The following is a 21866-nucleotide window of genomic DNA, read 5'->3' on the forward strand; positions in this document are numbered from 1 at the left end:
GATGTTTTTCTTGTTATTATTTACAGAGACATAACCTAATGTATATATGTCATTGAAATATAAACATTAAATTCAATATATAGTGAGATGTCTAGGTTTAGTTTTAGCTTACATGTGCATACTGTAATATTCTAACCTTTTTAAGGCGATATGTATTTTGACGCGGAACATCCAGATAACTTGTGAATGACCAATATTCAAGAAAAACAACTCTAAACAACTGGAAACGATGTATGGTGGTCCATAAATTATATATTAATAATACACGTAAAAAATAACACAATTAAAATACATTTTAACCAGATTATCACATGTAAACAATATAGCCCAGTGCAAACATAGTCACTATTTGTACATTGATAGGGTGGAAGTAAATTTAACAGCCATTCGAGACTTTTTTGTTTGTTTATTATTAATATTATTCAAAATAATGTCCACTTTACATTTCATGTGAAATAGATATTATTTTAAGATGTAATATGCACTTGAACGTCGTTTAATCCTGACCCAATAAAATCGTATGCAATGCATATACAATAAGGACTGGGGACTCATTCGGACGTGCATAAAAATAGATTGATGTAGAGGTGATCTAATTGCCTTGTGTTTATTTCAATAGTAGCAGATGACAATGTTTCATGCAGCAGGTGAGTAAAGTTCAATGAGAAAATTTGAAGATAGAGGGATGTTTATGTATGTTAAAAAAGTGCCTTACGGAAAATAGTACTTTTTTAATTGTTTATACTTACCGCAAACTGGCAAATTGAAAACATTGCATTATTCTTATCAATAAAAAATACTTCCGCCAACAAAAATTTCTGCATTTGACGTTATAGCTTTTCTTTGATGACGCACAATTGCTATTTAAATATAGCGCGCCAAAATACATACCGCGTTATAATATATACTGAGACGATACCCATTGCTGATAACAGTATTCGTTATTTTTGATAAGACATATATAGTGTTAACACACATACGTGCGATGATAACATTTTAAAGACACACGACTGGCTGCTCCTAGATGATGACCAGGTCACCGATGCCATACCATCCAATGAAAAAAACAACAAAAAACCCCCCAGGTCGATTCGATCACTCTATGACGTACAAGTTTACCTGAAATTGACTTGTCTGTGACACACACGTTAACCAGGCCTATAAGTTGGAAAAGGCGTTTAAATTTATTTTAAAACTGTTTTCTGAAGATATACATGTAAGAAATAGAATACATGTACTACATTCGTGTCCGTTATATATATACACTACTTATCTTACAACTCGTTGTTTAAAAACGTATCCAACTTGCTTTCGCTCGATAGATACGTTTTAAAACAACTCGTTGTAAGATAAACGGTATCTAACGGCCGCTCATGTAGTATTCTATATTTATCAAAACGAGTGGTGCAGAGTATTTTCTGATACTAGTTTGCAGAAGTGTACAGTGAAGATATGTTTCAGATCGAGTGATCCACAAAATAATAATAATAATAATAACACATATTATAATATTAATATTGCAGTGAATTCAAACAAAATCATCAAAATGGCTGAACATACATGTAACTGCCTATGACACGGTTTCGCAGCTCGGATAACAAGAATAACAGAGCGTTTATAGATTCTGAGAAATACATTTCAAGCAACATCAATAATGTAAAAAAAAAAAACCCAACCCCCCAAAAAAAAAATACCCACCACCACCAACACCACCACCACCACCACCACCACCAACAACAACAACAACAACAACAACAACAACAACAACTTCGTAGTGTATTTTAAATAATGATCCTACAGAAATTCACTTAACATCAGCTATTGTGGAAAAGGAAATTTCCATCTCCAAAAAAACTCAAACAGCATGATTAATGTAGTGCAAAATAGATCCGAAGGACACACACAGCTAAAAAGGCAACTATATACAAATGTATTGAGAGTTCTAGTATAGACAGAAAGATTATGAAAGCAAAGTGCAAATGTAGGGGGGGGGCAGCATCCATGTGTTGTACATGACATTTGATGCGTTGTTTCTCTCTGGCATTGCAGAATCATTTGACAGTTAGAAGATATAATCGTGCCCGGATGTTAAAAACATGTATTGACCCCATCTTATCAAAACTGGCCTCAATGCAGATACGGTTAAATAGTATATTAATTGTGCATCTTTGGATCTTTATACTATGCACTGTATTTCAGCTGATGATCTCTTTAAAGTAAGACATCCTGAAAGACATGAGGGAACTGCATTCCAACTCACGGTTCACATTTTAAGAATTTGTGAAAAACACTGGTGTCAAATCCATCGCAGATGTGATGAAACATGTCACTTAAGGTATCTCAGTAATGTGATCTGTGGTATTGTTGTCATAAATTGCAGTGTCTTCATAATCAGACAGCAATAATGCTAGGTTGTCATCAGACAGGCACTGTAGACAGGAACTGTTGTTAGACTTAAAGGGACATTCCTGAGTTTGCTGCATTGTAAGATGTTTCCACTGAAATGCACAGCTTTTGGTGAAGCATATAATGACCTTATATATATATATATATATATATATATATATATATATACATAATGTATATATAATTCGACCGAACCATTCAGTCAACATCGGACATTTCCGTAACATCAGTTAGAAAGTTGAATTAGATACAAATTGTGTAATACACGTAAATGCATTGAAATCAAATAAATAAATGGCAAATTCTTAATCTGTATTTACATGAATTTATTACTGAACACCGGCCTCGGTGGCGTCGTGGTAGGCCTACAAGCTGGTAGGTACTGGGTTCGGATCCCAGTCGAGGCATGGGATTTTTAATCCAGATACCGACTCCAAACCCTGAGTGAGTACTCCGCAAGGCTCAATGGGTAGGTGTAAACCACTTACACCGACCAGTGATCCATAACTGGTTCACCAAAGGCCATGGTTTGTGCTATCCTGTCTGTGGGAAGCGCAAATAAAAGATCCCTTGCTGCTAATCGGAAGAGTAGCCCATGTAGAGGCGACAGCGGGTTTCCTCTCAAAATCTGTGTGGTCCTTAACCATATGTCTGACGCCATATAACCGTAAATAAAATGTGTTGAGTGCGTCGTTAAATAAAACATTTCTTTCTTTCTTTTTTCTTATTACTGAACAATTTGAATATTTCAACAATAACAAAACGCAGCACTGTCCACTTTTCAGAAATGTAGTCGTTTTCAAAGTAACGCTATATGCTGAGGCCCGTTTGTGCGCTAAATGTTTGATTGGTATCATGGTTCATTTAACAGTTGCGGTAACACTAGCTGTACTTGAAAGATCATTACCGATAGTATATCTATGTATGTATTGATGTATGTATGTATGTATGTATTTTTATATTTTGAATATCTCTATTGTATGTATGTCAGGTTTTGACTTAAACATACATATATTCAATGACGCACTGGCACAGGGGATATTAAAATCCTTTATACCAACTACGTTCCACAAAAATAAAACGATCGTTAGTCGACCATATTCATACCGGTCCAACAACTACGCGGTTCTAAGGCCCCATGGCTTGGCAACGTTTGACTTACATGCAGATATGGACAGACCTGGCACTGGCTATATATATATTTTTATATTTTTAATATCTCTATTGTATGTATGTCGGGTTTTGACTTAAACATACATATATTCAATGACGCACTGGCACGTATGTATGTATGTATGTGTGTGTATGTGTGTGTGTATGTATGTAAGTATGTATGTATGTAAGTATGTATTTAAGAATGAATGAACGCACTGGCTCAGGAATTTTTTAAAACTAAAACATTGTTATTTTCTAATTTTGCCCCAGGGATTCGAAATTGATTTTAAATTGACCGTTGTGATATACAAAATATAACTGTTTTTCGGTCTTGTTTAAAATTTATTTGGCTAGTACTATGTTTTGTTTACAGCCGGATACGATGTATTTGTTTTAAAAAAACTGTTAGGAAAGGGATAACAACAAACCAACCACTGAAAAATGGACTGGCTTAGAGGCTTAAGCGGCGTGTAGTCGGGTGGAGACTAAGATATCCTTGAGACTTGGATTTTTTCTATATACAATAACCGGACGTGCTGTAATAGGGTTTTTCATAACAGTTTGCAGATTTAAAAACTCCTCCTTCATAAGTTTACCAATATCAACGCTACGTCGACTGTAAATTATTGGAAAAGTTATTTTATCTCTTTTTACAGCTTTACCAGATTCAACGTTGATTCCAAATGGCTGTTTTGTCTGTAATGTACGAATCCAGAAGGCCTCTCGTGCAAGTCTCAAGAGGTCTGTTTCGTCTTTTGAACCAAGTATCAGGGGTTGTTCATTTGGAATTATTTCAAAATTTTCATCTAGCGAATGGTCAGGTAGATTGAAGTGATTGGCGACAGGGGTGTCAACTTCATGCCGAATATCATACTTGTGACAAACTGCTCTAATTCTCAGTTGGTTTTGCATTTGTCCTACGTACTGTTTTTTACATAAATTACAGGTGATTAGATATACTACATTCTTCGAATCACAGTTCATGTCTGTCCGAATTTGATATTCAATTTTGGTCTGTTGACTTTTGAAAGTCGACTGCGTTTTAAGTAAGTTGTGAAGTCTACACCTGGTTTTGGCACAAGTAGTAGAGAAGCCAGTGCTTATTTGAGGCAATTGGTTATGCTGAAGTTTGTATGGTTTATAGTCTTCAGTTGCCCTAAAGGGATTTTTTTTTAATTCTCGAACAGTTTCAGATTTAATTTATCTTAAAAACCGTTTGAATATCCCCTAGGTTTTAAAGCACTAAATAAAAGTGAACAAGCCTCATTGAAATTCTGTTTGTTACTCGAATTTCTGTGAAATCTAATAATCTGAGATTTAACAATGCCTTTAAAGGTGTGGCATGGGTGAAAAGACTTGCAGTGGAGAAGTTGGTGTGTGTCTGTGGGTTTGAAAAACACTTTGTAGTCTAGGTAACCTGATGTTTCAAACTGTGTACCTTTATAAATTGTTACATCCAAAAAGTCAACTGATTTATCTGATATGGTAGCCTTAAGTTTGATATTGTCATCCTGTTGATTTAATAGCTCAAAAAAGTTCCAAAATTCTTGTTTAGAATGTGGCCAAATGATAAGTATATCGTCGAGATATCTGAGGTACAAAAGAGGTGTTTTACTCGATTTCTTTAAAGCAGCCTTTTCCCATTCGGCGACATAGATAGATGCAAAGTTTGGACTAAAACGTTTGCCCATAGCACAACCACATACTTGCTGATACATTTCTCCATCAAACTCAAAATCATTTCCTTTTAGGCTTAATTCTAACAGTTCAATAATGTTGTTATCTGGTCTGTTTGGATCTGGGTAGTTATCAAATGCTCTCTTAACTGAGTCAATGCCCGCATCAATACCTATGTTGGTGTACATGGAGTCAATATCAAGGGTAACCAAGAATGAATCTTTTGGGATTTTGGTTTTTGATAATTTTGATAGAAGATCTTCAGTGTTTTTCACAAAACTATCATGTCTATTTGCAATTGGTTTTAAGTGAAAGTCTATGTATTCTGAAATATTGTACGATTCTGATCCACAGTCTGAAATGATTGGACGACCGAGTGGTGTGTTAATATCGGTCCATGTATCGACTGGCTTGTGGATTTTTGGAAGTAGATAAAATTTCCGGGTTTGTGATTGTGACCTGGCTTCTAAATATTTTACTTGTTTTTTATTAATATGTCCCTGATCTTTTAGACACTGAATAATTGCATTGAACTTTTTACAATTCTCAGGCCAAATAGCTTTGTCTAATTTTTTGTGTTACTTTGAATTATTAAGCTGTCGATGGGCTTCCCGAATATAGTTCTCCCTTGATAGAATGACAGTGGCTGACCCTTTATCTGCAGGTTTTATAACAATTTTGCGGTTTTTGCGTAGTTTGGTGAGAGCACGATTTTCCATGACAGAAAGATTTTGCTGATTTGTGTAAACTGTCATATCACCCACTTTTTCCACTATCCTTTTATGAGCTTTAATGATTTCAGGATCTACACTAGAGTTTGGGGGTAACCAGCCGGAGTTTTCCGTGAATGGGATTTTTTCTCCAGTTGAACGCCGAAAATAGTCGGCCAGTTTCATTTTGTTGTCAAAAACTGCCGTATCCATTACACCATTGTCAAGTTTAGCCTCTAAGCCTGTTTTTGGTTGGGGTGTGGGAACAAAATTCAAACCCCTATCCAGTAATGATTTTTCAGCGGATGTTAGAAGGTTAGTGTCACCATTTGGGTTAACAATGTTAGTTCCTAGTCCTAAATCAGGATGGACATTACCCTTTCCCGGCCTTAGTTTAAATTTAAGTACCTCATCCAACTGCGATAAAGTTTATTGGCAGTTGTTTCTGTCCAGTGAATGTTGTCCTGCCCAACCTCAAAATCACACGCGTGAAGCGCAGGTATAATTTGTATGTTCCTCATTGTTTTTGCAGCCAAATTTATTTGGTTAAGGCAGGTTTTTTGACTAGCCAAAAGTCTGTCCGAAAAGTTAAGCTCGATAAAAAGTATTTTTGACCTAGGGAAGCGTTTCCGAATCCGGCTTATCATGTTTCGCAACTGATTTATTGCACTGGTTGGATTTTGAACTTTTGAGTTTATACCAATGTTAAGAACAATGGTTTCGGGTTGAGACTTGCCCTTATAATCTGAGGCCATGGTCCGAAAATGATTAAAATTGGCGCCTGGGTAACATTCTACTTGCACCTCAGGATGCGTGTCCAAATTAATTCTGGAGAGATTTGATGAGCCAAAAAGAAGAGTTTTTTTCTTAATTTCTGGAAGGCGCCATTGAGATTTGTCCGAAACGTTGTGCCGAAATTGATAGAATTTTGTTTGTCGAAAATTTGTATCCCGCCCTGAGTTGCGATTCGGGGCGGTGGGAGACTTTAATCCGTCAGCAAAAGAAGTTCCCCGACGAAGTAATGAACTACATGAGTTAGATGGGATAGGTGGGGTGGGTGGTGAGTTAGGCAGTGGTGTGAACCGTGATACCAATCAAACATTTAGCGCACAAACGGGCCTGCATTTCAATACTGTCGGATCCCGTTTGTGATAAACAAGACACACTTTTTAACTTTCCGTAGGCCTATTTGCATGACAGTGTGAATGCAACCAATTCAATTTCAGTGCAGTTTAGTTCCGTGTGTCACCAGGCAAACAAGAACTAAACAGCTTACAAACACCTTGTAAGTGTAAGATCCGGCAAATTATTTGTAACTATCATGTCGCTGCAGGCTGTAGATGTGGTTGCGGCTGTGGCTTTTTGTTGTAATACTATAGGAGTGACAAGGATATAATTGTTGTGGAATATCTCCGCCGTCACTAGTTTACATACGACACGCTGACCTGACTGTCAACTGCGCAATCACACATGATGGGTGTCGCTCTTCTGTTTAGCATTACCTTTACCGTTACCTGTATTTTCGCCTTCTGCTTTAGCTTTAATCTTACGATTATGCACACGAATGACGTCCACGATCGCTTTGAGGAGACAAGCAAATACAGTGGGAAATGTCGACCAAAGGACAAACTAGCCGAGAAGTGTTTCGGTGGAACAGCTCGTATGAAGACCGAAATTAAAAAAATCCGGAGCATGTACCCGAACTCGATTCTTCTCGATGCGGGAGACCAGTATTCGGGAACTTTGTGGTTTTATAAATACGGTGGAAACGTCACAGCGACATTCATGAATTACTTGGGCTATGATGTTATGGTAAGTTTACATATTTGTTATAATATGAATCAAAAATTAAATAAATAATAATTCAACTCATTTTAGTATCATTCATATAATGTATATATAAATAATCTGTCAAACCAGCCATGTTGAATAGTCTAATCTATCTTCTTTTTGTTATTTATTTTTTTCTCCTTCTAAAATGCTCCAAATTATATAACATTTTAGCTGTTCATTAGTAGTACGGTACTAAGTAGTTTTTTTATAGTTTTTTTTAATTTGTTTTTTCGGGGGGGGGGGGGGGGGGGGTAGTGGGTGGTGGTGGTCTGTTAACGTTTTATTCAGGATTTCTTTTCACCAAGTGTTATTCCAAATTGTCCATAGCTAGCCATAAATACCTTCCCCTCCCCGGCTCGCCCCCGCCCCTGGCTATGTCAAAGCCTGTACTCACAATGAGCGCGTTTGAACTTTAGTTGTATGTAAAACTTGAAACAAGTTGACCCCTGCGTGTGCTGTAACCTCACCGTGGTGCAGGGGTGTAACATTCTCTTTGAGAATGGCCAATACAGCACAAAATTGAAGTTTTGAGTAAAATTCAGTATCCGTAAAATTCTGTGATATTTGTGTTTTTGCAGTTCTTTACACTGTTTTTGTTTAAGTCTTGAATTTTTATATTGATGTTGATCATCACTTTATTTATTTGCATTACCCAACTTTGACACCCAATAGCCGATGTATTTTTCGTGCTGGGGTGTCGTTAAACATTCATTCATTCATTCATTCATTCATTCATTCATTAAACAAGTTGATTGATTGATTGATTGAGTTGTTTATACAATCGTATATGCATGTAATATATAATTTATTTACATCTGTGATTAATATATCCGTCCCGGACCCAGCCACTGGCGATGTTAGAACATACACTTGATATAGGCACGTAAATACAGCGACATAAAATGACACATATTTCATTATATATAGCAAAACAACAAAAGTGCGCATTAGTGTTTATTCATTAGCATGTTTGGAAAACGTCCTCGCCTTAGACAAAACATTAAAATATTTGTAAAATACTTCAAGTTCCATGTCATGTTATGAGTTACATAAATCTGATTGTACGTTCAAAGATTGCTTTGTTTAACGACACCACTAGAGCACATTGATTTATCAATCATCGGTTATTCGATTCAAACACACACACACACCTACGCACGCACGCACGCACAGACATACACACACACACATACACACACACACACACTCTCACACACACAGAGACTCACACGCACACACACACGCATGCACAGACGTACACACAGACACACATACACTTACACACACACACACACACACACACAGACACACACACACACACACACACACTGAAAACACACACTCTGAAAACACACACACACTCACATACATACACACACACATACACAGACATAGACACACACACACGCACACACACACTCACACACTCACACATACACATACACTCACTCACACACACACACACATATATACACATACACACACACTGTCTCTCTCTCTCTCTCCTCTCTCTCTCCTCTCTCTCTCTCTCTCTCTCTCACAAATACACTTACACACACACACACACACACACACACACACACACACAGACACACACACACACACACTGAAAAACACACACTCTGAAAACACACACACTCACATACATACACACACACATACACACACACACACACACACACACAAACACACATACATATACACACACACATTACATACACACACATATACACACACACATACATACACACACACACACACACACACACACACACACACACACACACACACACACATCTGTACGTATAAGCAGGGGACAATCCAGATATTAAACAAACTGAGTTTCCTTGTTTACTTGTCACCTACTAATTTCTGTCACTGCCCTTGGCAAGGCAATTATGCCAACAGTATATGTAGGTATCCTGGTTGGCGCAGCTGCCGCAGTTAAGTAAAATAATTGTGTCATTTCATCAAGCACACGAAGATGAACTCGCGTATTCATCTCGCAGTGTTTACCACGGATGATTTTACTGCAGGCTTACAACAGTTGTGTCAAGTAACAAACTATCAGGCAGTTCTGAGTCATTGAGTAGACAGAGAGGAGACGAGAGAGAGAGGAGGGAAGAGAAAAAAAAGAAAATATAGTGAATATACTAAAAGAGAGAGAGAGAGAGGAGAGAGAGAGAGAGGGGGAGCGAGAGAGAGAGAGAGAGAGAGAGAGAGAGAGAGAGAGAGAGGAGAGTAGAGGAGAGAGCAGAGAGAGAGAGAGAGAGGTGGGAGAGGAGAGATGGAGAGAAGAGAGTTATACGAGTATACTGGATGAGAGGGTGGAGGGAGAAGGAGAGACACGAGAGAGAGGAGAGGCCCCCGACCACTCCACACGAGAGAAGAGGGAGAGATAGAGGGCCTCTCTCTCTCTCCCCCCCCTCGGAGGAGAGAGCTTGAAGAGAGAGGAAAGAAGAAAAAGACATCATTACTGAGTTAGAGAGAGAGAGAGAGAGAGATATAGAGAGAGACCGAGATATAGAGAGATGAGCCCCCCCCCAGATTGAGTCTCTGGGAGAGAGAGATATATCGAGGAGAGAGACGCTATGATAGTCATCGCAACCCCGACATATACCTGATATATGCTAAGAGAGAGATAAGAGAGATAGAGAGATAGATTAGAGAGAGAGAGAGAGAGAGAGCGAGAGGAGAGAGATTATGCTCGCACACACGCACTCTGTATCATAAAAAAGGACAATGCTTCTATTCCAGTTTTAGAGGAGACATATGTCATTGCTCTTAAGTAACATTTACATCGGGTTCATATTTCATTAATAATTAATGTATGGTGACATAAGAGACATTATTTCACATGCCCTGGGCTGTCTGCGCTTAGTGAGTTATATAGGTCAACAGGCGCGTGTGCAGGAAATTGTGCATGGTAGGAGGGTGAGGTGTCACTGGAGGCTAAATCGTGTGGAGCGAAGTTTGTAGGTGGAGTCATTCTTCCTTGTAAATTAATTTGCTTGGAACCTCCCCCTACCCCCTTTTTCTGCACACGGGCCTGATTGTTGAGTTACTTTGCACCAGTAGCAAACTGTCAAGACCAATCTGCTGGCTTCCTGGACGATTTGTCTATATTTAATACTATCTACAAAAAACAGAACAGGTGAAAATGTTTGAACTCTGTTAAGTTCACATGTTTTTGTGGTGACTTTCAAACGCTATTTATTGTATATTTCTTGTAGAGAAGAGTTTTTTTTTTTAATTAAATATGTAGGCACACCTCGGAAATTTCTGAAAAGTGGATACCATTAAATGGAATAGACGTGATTTGAAAAACAACATAAAAACAAGACAAAAAATAATAAAGAAACACCCCAACCCCAACCCCCCCCCCCCTAAAATCCAACAAAAAGCAAACAACAACAAAAATACCCCCCTCCCCAAAAATAAATAAATAAATAAATAAATAAAAATAAAATAAAATCCTTTTTACAAAGAGTACTACTGAGAGTAAAAGAAAATAGACCTATTTTCGTCTTGAAAACGATGTTGTGGCCTTGTATGTTTAAAATCAACTACGTTTCTAGGGTTCTAACTGTCCTGCTTGTTTTTCCAGTATAAGTTATAGGAGCAATAAAATGCACTTCATTGATTACAAACATGGTCTTTGAGTGCCTAAATTCTCTTATTTTTTAAATACCATTTATGAACGAACGCCGATCGAAACATTCTATTCTACTATAAGTACTCCAGTAGTACTAACACATTCTTTGTCATTTAGAATAAGACATTGCTAATCAGTTTGTGAATATTGGACGAATAGTTTTTAAAATCACTGCAAAGAATTGTTAACCACGAAAATTAGGAGATAAGCATATTCACATTTCATTTTCGAGGTAAGTTATCGTGGATTTGATAGCTCTAAATGTCATTTAAAACTGAACTCTAAATATACATATCAAAATGAAGCACAGTGCTATAATCAAATATTTAACATTAGAAAAAAACCCACGCCTTCGGAGATTCATACTCCAGTGATTGTACCAGGACCAATCGCCTTCATATTCCATAGTCGGTCTGTTGAAGACGACCCCAGGTCTGGCAGGCCTTGGATACCTAAAACCAAGGAAAACGTTAAGATTGAAAAACGAATTGCGATGGGCGATCGAAGAGTGACAGTGTGGCAGATTGTAGACATTCTGGGGTTTAGCTATAGCCTCTATTAGAAACATACTTATCTGCCCTTGATTTGCATAGCGCTAAGCGGCCCCAATCAGCCTCTAAATGACTTCCGGCGCGTTCACTCTCCAATCGCTTGTAACAAAGGCCCTTTGTTTACTATTGAATTGTGGAGTAGTCATCGACTTGTTCCTTTATTTTTTGACGTTAATAAAGTTTTATATTACTATTATTGTTTGTCAGATTGTGTGCAATCTCCTTCTTTTACAGAAAAGAAAATGTACAATATGTTTTGTGTTCTCGTGAATTTCTAATAGAGGCTATGGCTAAGTGAAATCCATTATCCATTAACATTTGAGTATGAGCAAAGTCTGGATGCCAAGAACGTCGACATCCGAAAATCTCGAGCTGATGAATCTGGACTGGAAACGCTTTAAGTAACATTTAGTAACCAGGTACCAAAAATGGATCCATAACTATGACCCTGTGTCCAATCAACATTTGAAACGTTGGGAAAACGTCAATTCTCCAACACCAAAGAAATTCCATGTCCCAGTGCTAGCAAGACCATGTGCATCATTCTCTACGATGCCAAGAGACTAATCCATATCGACTGTATGCCTCATATGTCCATATTAAGGGTCAATATTACGCTGATTTGTTTAGGTGTTTGCGTTAGTCAATGCATCGAAAACGGCAAGGAAAGTTGGTGATTCACGAAAATGTACCAGCTCACACAGTATGGGTTATAAAAGCAGCTCTGGATTCGAGTTGTTGCACCCACCCTACCCCGACTTTGTTATCCCAAGAATATTCACCGGCCTCGGTGGCTTCGTGGTTAGGCCATCGGTCTATAGGCTGGCAGGTACTGAGTTCGGATCCCAGTCAAGGCATGGGATTTTTAATCCAGATACCGACTCCAAACCCTGAGTGGGTGCTCCGCAAGGCTCAACGGGTAGGTGTAAACCACTTGCACCGACCAGTGATCCATAACTGGTTCAACAAAGGCCATGGTTTGTGCTATCCTGCCTGTGGGAAGCGCAAATAAAAGATCCCTTGCTGTTAATCGGAAAGAATAACCCATGTAGTGGCGACAGTGGGTTTCCTCTCAAAATCTGTGTGGTCCTTAACCATATGTCTGACGCCATATAACCGTAAATAAAATGTGTTGAGTGCGTCGTTAAATAAAACATTTCTTTCTTTCTTTCCCAAGAATATTAGGGTTTGGGCAGTCTGATCCATATATCACCTCCGGAGACATGGTATGATGTTAAAAGGGGCACGTCTTGTAAGGCCTAATCATACCGGCATACTTAATCATACTGACATATTTAATCCAATCTAATTAAAATTAGCTCCACTATTACATGTGGATCTAAAGACAGCCAGTTGGAGCTCATGTCCACCAATCAAAACCTGACTTGCAGACTCCTGCCAGTGATTTAAAACTAACAACACTGCGTAGTCCCCAATGTCCAGGTAACATTTCGTCTGTAAATAATAATTTAAATATTGACCAATCACACTTCGCCTTTTATAACGTTATTTGGGAGCATACAAATTCTAAAAATATCGGGCGAGTCTATTTTAGTGGCCGCAGTACAGCGAACCATACCAATACGTACGGGGTGGGTTATCAGTCTTCAGTTTTACATTAAACATTATTTATTTATTTATAAAATTACTAAAAAGTAATTCACACGAAAGATGTCGTATACCCTCAGGATAATTCGGAATGTTTTCAAATTATTTTTAAATCACTGACAGGATTCTGCAAGTAAGGTTTTGATTGATTGATTTCAACTTATTTTCGTGCTTATATCCAATTAAGGTTCAAGCACGCTGTCCTGGGCACACACCTCAGCTATCTGGGCTGTCTGTCCAGGACAGTGGGTTAGTTGTTAGTTGGTTAGAGGTTAGTGAGAGAGAAGAGGGTGTAGTGGCCTTACACCTACCCATTGAGCCCTTAAGAACTCGCTCTGGGTAGGAGTCGGTACCGGGCTGCGAACCCTGTACCTACCAGCCTGTAGTCCGATGGCTTAACCACTGCGCCACCGAGGCCGGTAGGTTTTGATTGGTGGACATGAGCTCCAACTGGCTGTCTTTAGATCCACATGTAATAGTGGAGCTAATTTTAATTAGATTGTATTTAATCATACTGACATACTTAATCATACTGGCAGAGGACATAGTTACTCTGAATAGATACCCGCATTAACAAAAAAGTTGATATAACGAGGTTCATCAATTACAGGGAATATACAAATTGAAATTATGAAAGAGGAATATACCAGACGTTTTAAGAGAACAGTCTCAGAAAAAATCATGATTGAATTTAGCTTAATTGTATAATATACCAGATTACCGTCAATGGGTTTGAACCGTACCAGATCACGCTGAAACACGTGTTTCAAGTAAACCCGGTGTTTTCAAATTATATAGAAGAATTGTTTAATATTATAAATAGCAAATGTCAACGAAATCAATCACATGTTCCAAGGAAATCTGTATATAGCATTGTTAGTATGCTATTAGTATGTAGAGACTACAGTAATAAGTCTTTAATTTTCGTGAAATCATCTTTAAAAGTGGTTCAGAATACATCTAATTAGTCTGAAAGCATGTTTTTCATATTCCTCACCCCAAAAACCATATGTTTTGATATCAAAATCATCCTAATATGTGCCAAACTGGAAGAGATATGGCTTTCTTTAATATGGCACAAGCCATCTTGGAAAATGGCCGCCATGCGAAACGCACGCTGTTTTGAGCGTGTCATCACGTTGTTTCATGATCAACACACCATAATGAATTAGTTTAGACATGTGAACTAACGTTACCCTGCCGGTACCGGTACCCCTCTATTTAGGTGGCCCTGTTTACAGAACTATATGCATTAACTTCTCAAGACTCATATTTGATGAAAATAGGGGTGAGCGGCCCGCTACACCTTTTTTGATTAAATACACTATTTCTTCTAATTTCTTCGCATTTGTTTTATAGTTCTTCAACTAATTTTTTTTTTCATTCGGAATAATTATGGACTCGTCATCTACCCGCATATGTTACGTCGTATCTATAACACTGCTAGGTTCAGGCTATAAACTGTCAGCAAAAAGTTGGCCAACTTTCTGCTGTCACGACTACAACGACGATTGTCCAGTTGCTAGTCTGAGCGCTCTTACAACTTGATTCTCGTCGTATAACCCATTCGTTGTTAATATGAGAGCACCCGTCGTAAGTCGGGAGTTGGCGGAAATCACAACGCAACCGTCGAGTTGACCAACTTTCTGCTTGCAGTTGGTAGTCTGACCCTAGCATATTCTATATATATAAAATTATAACACTAGTCAATAGATGTCAATGTGACATTTTCATTTCCATTTCTTCGTGATCTACAGTAGTTGATTCGATTAATTTTGAAAGGTGGACCAATTCAGTGTCATGTATTTTTTTGTATTTTTATTTAGTTCATTTAAAAAAAACATCTAAAAAGCGAAAGCGAGTTGTATACATTTTAGACAAGTTGTAAGAAACATGGAATGTAATAACTGTGAGTGTTCGTGTAATATTATCTATATTTCTTGCACATCCCCAAATAACAGGATTAAAAACATTAAAACTCCTTCTCCAAATAAAATATATTTTGATATCTTGCATATTTAACGTATACGTCAAAGGCAGCAATCCTCGTGCCAGCCAGTGCTCTACAGCTGGTGTAACAAAGGCCGTGGTATGTACTATCTTGTCTGTGGGATGGTGCATATGAAAGATCCCTTGCTGCTCATCGAAAAGAGTAGCCCATGAAGTGGCGACAGCGGGTTTCCTCTCTCAATATCTGTGTGGCCCTTAACCATATGTCCGACATCATATAACCGTAAATAAAATGTGTTGAGTGGCGTCGTTAAATAAAACATTTCCTTCCTTCCTTCAAAGGCAGGAATCAGTTTCTGTGGTGTTACTCTCAGTGGATGGTTTGGCTGTGACATCTACATCATTCATATTTATTTAAGTCGATCCCAAACATAGGTGGGATATCCTCGTGTGATGTCACATATCTTACACGGTGCATTTCTTCTTCTCCAACAACGGGCCTATAAGAAACAGAGATTCACAGGACGGAATCTAGCTTAGCGGAGAGCCGTTTGGCACTGGTCTGTTCCAGTAGTAAGGTGTATTGTCTTGTCTTTGTGGGTTTTTTTTAACGGCGATGTAGAGGGCATTTTGGTATACAATGTCAAAGCAAGGCGTGTGGCCTGGACTACCGATGTCGAGATTACAGACCGAGAACCTCCGGGAGGTGTGTATTAGCCGAGACCAGAATAAACCAGGAGGTATTATCTTACCTAGACCATTGTTTCTGACACGCCCTCTCGACAACACCAGGTGCGTGTGCAGAGACGTGTGTTTCTGTCTGTCCGTTTGTCTGTCTGTCTGTCTCTCTCTCTCTCTCTCTCTCTCTCTCTCTCTCTCTCTCTCTCTCTCTCTCTCTCTCTCTCTCTCTCTCTCTCTCTCTCTCTATCTCTCTCTCTCTCTCTCTGTGTGTGTGTGTGTACATGTGTGTATGTGTGTGTGTTGGCGTGTGTGTTTGTGCAAGGGGGGGTGTTTTGGTATGGGGGGGGGGGTCAAAATATATTTTTTGGGGCAGCATAACCTGAATCCCCTTAGAAACTTCGCTTGTCATATTACAGTGATCATAAACTGCGTTCAGCCAGACCGAGCAGAAAAAACGTCCGCTAGACTGGTTTATGCGCTTCACGGTGAACCAAATGGCCACGTCAGAAAACCAATCAAATAAAGTTTGTTTTGTTTAACGACACCACTAGAGCACATTGATTTATTAATCATCGGCTATTGGATGTCAATCATTTGGTAATTTTGACATAGAATCTTAGAAAGGAAACCCGCTTAATGTTTTCGCTAGTAGCAAGCTATCTTTTTATATGTACCATCCCATAGACATGATAGCACATGCCACGCCCTTTGATATACCAGTCGTGGTGCACTGGCTGGAACGAGAAGTAGCCCAATGGGGCCCACCGACGATGATCGATCCCAAACCGACCGCACATCAAGCGACCGCTTTACGACTGGGCTACGTCCCGCTCCCTCGCTCGTCATATAGTCATAAGCTGCGTTCAGTCAGACAGAGCAGAAATAAACGTCCACTAGACTGGTTTATGAGCTTCACGGTGAACCAAATGGTTATGTCGGTAACCAATCAAATAGTTCGCGAACTTCAACGTAAAACGTTTGCTGATTGAACTTGGGGATAGTCACGAATCCTACCCCACCCTGCTTAATTTTTCTGCACACGCGAATGAACACACCGTGAATTGTTTGCTGTCACACAGTAATACCACACTAGTGGGACAGTGATTTAAAGACATCTGATTGGCTGCTGCACGACGACGACTCGGAAGCCACAGCCATAACATCTAGTGAAATAAGCACGACCGAAATTGTTTTTTTTTTTGACGTGTAAGTTAATTTCGCTTGTTAGTAAATGGTATCTAACAGTGACTGGTCAGGTCAGGTCAGGTCATAGGATTTTACGTGCACATTCAGAACAAGCTGTTGTAGCGCACGCCTGTCCTGGGCACAAGACAGGACAGGAAAGTAACAGTGACTCATGTACTATCCTTTATATAGCCGGGTTGTAATAAGGCCTAGGCTAGTTTGTATGGGAGACAGTTAGGGTGACGAGTATACTGAAGTCTGTTAAGTTGGACTTTAGGACAGAAACAATCGAATGAAAATGTAACATAATCGAAAGTTTAAAAAAAAAAAAACCCGACTCGTTTCGTGCCTGAGTATACTGCTCATTCAAACAGAACGTTCAGCATGCTTCTTTCTTTGTATTGGAAAGGCGTAGAAAATTGTGTTTCCTAAAAAAACCCTAATAATACAAATTAATAAATATAAATAAATAAATAAATAAATAACAGATCTATTCCTGGTGACACAATTTTTGTTTAACCTAATTATACTGATACATTCATATATAGCCTAAATAACAGATGAAATGGGATACTAAGCTTCAAAACAATCACAAAATGCTTTATATTTATTCAGTCGTCCTCACGGTTCCACAGGAAGCACCTCTGCAATTGTTGTTACTTCCTGTACCCTTACTGAATTTGCCAAAGTAGACCTATTCATCAACTGATACAATCTCATCCAACAAAACCCCGCCCAACAGGGCCAGTGTTTCGTTATACAAATACACACTGAAGTACATTCATCATTTACAAATTATCCACACTGGTTTACGGTTTCCGACAGTACCGATTCAGTTTATTTGAATCAACGCCTTTTATAGCGCTTTTTCTAAGGCGAATATTTGTGCTAAGGCCTATACATATTATGTATCCTCTTTTCAATTCCGTTCTATTCACATAGTGTATAGGGATGCAAAGAGTCTCACTGGGCCTCCTGGGCAGTCATACAGGAGAAGGAGAGAAACAGTTTTAAATTTCAAGCTGTACTCTGTTATTCCCCATCCTATCAAAAGCCGTGGTATATATAAAAAAATAAAACCCGTGGTATGTACTTCCCTGCTTTCGGGAAAGTGCCTAAAAACCTCTTGCAGCTTTATCAGCAGTGGCGGCAGTGAGTTATTACTGTATGTGTCTCTCTGTCTGAACTTATCTGTCTTCATCCACTTCTCTCTCTCTCTCTCTCTCTCTCTCTCTCTCTCTCTCTCTCTCTCTCTCTCTCTCTCTCTCTCTCTGTCTCTGTCTCTCTCTGTCTCTGTCTTTCTGTCTCTCTCTCTCTCTGTCTGTCTCTGTCTCTGTCTGTCTGTCTCTGTCTCTCTGTCTCTGTCTGTCTCTCTCTCTCTCTCTCTCTCTCTCTCTCTCTCTCTCTCTCTCTCTCTCTCTCTCTCTCTCTCTCTCTGACACAAACACACACGCGCACACGCACGCACGCACGACCAAATGTCGAAATCCCATCCTGTATCTTTTACTAATGTGTGTTTTTGCATTCGACAAGTATCGTCAGTTATCTAGGTAACTCAATTTATTTAAAAGCTAAAATAAAATGTAGTCACAATTCATGTACATGTAATTGCATACGATGTGGACTTTTATTAAAAGCGCAGACCTTGGTTTCAGCCCGTAAAAATGGACACTTAAGTTTAGTTAAGCTACAACGTGAACGAAGAGTCTGTGACGTTAAATCTAAGAAATATCCTTAAAAATAAACTAGAACTCTAATAAATAACCGCTACTTCTCAGACGCACGTCCGTTTTAAAAAATATGAAAAATGCATTTTGTTTTATTAGACACACCAGGATGACCAGAAACACTTCGGTTCTACGGAAATGGATAATCGAAACAATAAAATATAAGTAATGTTTGATTTCAGTGTGATTATAAACGGCTCTAATAGTAAAAAATATGCATCAGTGTTTAAAAACTAGGGTCTGTCCCTTCAATGATATCAATGAACAAATGTATTATCCTAAAGTACACGTCAAAGAGCCCTTTAATACTGATGATCACATGGTACTAGTGTGTGGTGATGGCGGGTTTCTTTTCTGTCTGTAGACCACTGGCGTAGCCAGGATTATATATTGAAGGTGGGGGTGGGGGGTGGAGGAGGGCAACCCATATATGTATGTATGATTTTATAAAATTTAATACAGTTAATAAAAAGAAAGAAAAAAAAAAAGAGTGTCGCAGTTTTCTAATAGCTAGCGGTGGATTAAAATGTGCTGAGGTGTCAGGGAAATATTTGGAGGGGGGAACTAAGGGAAAATTAAGGGCACATGAATCAACTCGTGCAAAGAGCACAACAACAACAACAACAACAACAAAAAACCCTCCAACCCCCCCCCCCCCAATAAAACAAGCGAAACACCCCATCGCCACCCTCCCCCCCACCCCCCAAAAAAAACACAAAAAAAACAACACAAAAACCATCACAAAACAACAACAAAAAACTAAACAAAAAAACAACAACAAAAAACCATCAAACAGAGACAGTTGAATATATTGGGCGGGTGAGGGTGTGTTCTGGGTGCCATTAAGCATTTAGGCTTCTCTTTCTACAGGCTATTGGAAATCACGAGTTCGACAGACGTGTTGAAGGACTTGTGCCGTTCCTGGAAGGCGCCAACTTCAGCGTGGTTAGCAGCAATATAGACGCGACCAAGGAACCCAGGTTGCGAGGTCTATTCAGCGCAAGACATATTGTTAGTGTAGGAGGGGAACTAATAGGCATCATCGGCTACACCACTACGGAAACCCAATACATATCACAACCAGGTAGTACACGAGGAAAACAAACCCACGCTGAGTCTAGATTTAACTTTTTTTTAGAACAACCGAAATGGAAATGTTTTATTTAACGACGCACTCAACACATTTTATTTACGGTTATATGGCGTCGGACATATGGTTAAGGACCACACATATTGAGAGAGGAAACCCGCTATCGCCACTTCATGGGCTACTCTTTTCGATTAGCAGCAAGGGATCTTTTATATGCATCTCCCCACAGACAGGATAACACATACCACGGCCTTTGATATACCAGTCGTGGTGCACTGGCTGGAGCGAGAAATAGTCCAATGGGCCCACTGACGGGGATCGATCCCAGACCGACCGCGCAACAAGCGAACGCTTTACCACTGGTCTACGTCCCGCCCCAGCAATCGAAATATTCATAATTATGTCGTAACAGGAATAAGAAGTTTTGTTCTGTTTAATTACACCACTAGAGCACATTGATTTATTAATGATCGGCTGTTAGATGTCAAACATTTGGTAATTTTGAAATATAGTCATTGAGAGGAAACCCGATACATTTTTCCATTAGTAGCAAGGGATCTTTTATATGCACCCATGGGCAGGATAGCACATGCCACGGCCTTTGATATACCAGTTGTGGTGCACCGGCTGGAACGAGAAATAGCCCAATGGGCCCACCGACGGGGGTCGATCCCAAACCGACTGCGCATCAAGCGAGCGCTTTACCACTGGGCTACTATACGTCCCGCCTTAACAGGCATAAGACTAAGAACATTTTTATTGGTCAGTTAAAGTTTGTTTTGTTTAACAACACCACTAGAGCCCATTCATTAATCAGTCATCAGCTATTGGATGTCAAACAGTTTTATAATTAAAGTAAAAAGTACAGTTTTTTTGTTGTTGTTTAACGACACCATTAGAGCACAGTTTGTCATTCTGACACGTAATCTACCGAATGAGCTTAGATCACGCCCCTTTTGGTCAGGTAACCAGGCTCGTGCACACTAGGTAGAACTAACCGAAATACTACAGGCACGGCGGAGCATGGGTGTGAGAGCTTTAAGCCCCACCCCCATTAATTCTGAATAAAAAATATTGGTAATAAATCTTATTATTGGTAGTAAACCCTCCTAGAAACTCGGTATCGATCTCAGTCAGCCCCCCCCCCCTCCCCCCAATGTCTACTTGTTTCCGCCGTGCCTGTACTAGTAACTTCCGGGTTTCGATAGAGCAGTTAATAACATAAGTCCTCTGATTGGTGATAAATGTGAGTGTGTTGGTTGTAATAATAATAAAAAAGTTTTATCTGGGCAAAATAATGTATGCAATTTTATTTCATCTAGTACCACTGTGTCAAGTAGCCTTGTGCTTGAAACATGTATGATGTACCTGTAAAACAAAGAAAGTCCTAAAGTTTTGTACGGAACTAGGGTAGTCATAAACGATACCCGTTATTTCTGAAATGAGCAGCTCAACCTTTATTTTTTTTCCCGGATTCATTTTAAGGGTGAGGGGTGGTAGTATTTACATCCATGGTGTATATGTCGATTGATACGCTGCAGGTAGGAATTTTAGCCACATATGTTACTATTGTCGTCTGTGGGATTTGATTTGGTGGTAGGGCAGTGACCCCAGTATTAAACCAGTACCCAGTATTCG

The 21866-nt window shown here is 39.1% G+C and overlaps 1 protein-coding gene across 1 annotated transcript in view; it reads left to right on the forward strand.

Moving 5' to 3' along the window:
• Positions 1-7093: 7093 nt before the first annotated feature.
• Positions 7094-21866, forward strand: part of LOC121370834 (snake venom 5'-nucleotidase-like) — a 28707-nt gene continuing 13934 nt past the window's right edge. The window contains exons 1-2 of the mRNA XM_041496335.1: positions 7094-7760; positions 20009-20222. Coding sequence (XP_041352269.1) covers positions 7419-7760; positions 20009-20222 — 556 coding nt within the window. The 5' untranslated portion in view covers positions 7094-7418. The remainder of the gene's footprint in view (positions 7761-20008; positions 20223-21866) is intronic.

Source organism: Gigantopelta aegis, chromosome 4 (genome assembly GCF_016097555.1).
Source record: "Gigantopelta aegis isolate Gae_Host chromosome 4, Gae_host_genome, whole genome shotgun sequence".
In the NCBI taxonomy this organism is placed as follows: domain Eukaryota; kingdom Metazoa; phylum Mollusca; class Gastropoda; order Neomphalida; family Peltospiridae; genus Gigantopelta; species Gigantopelta aegis.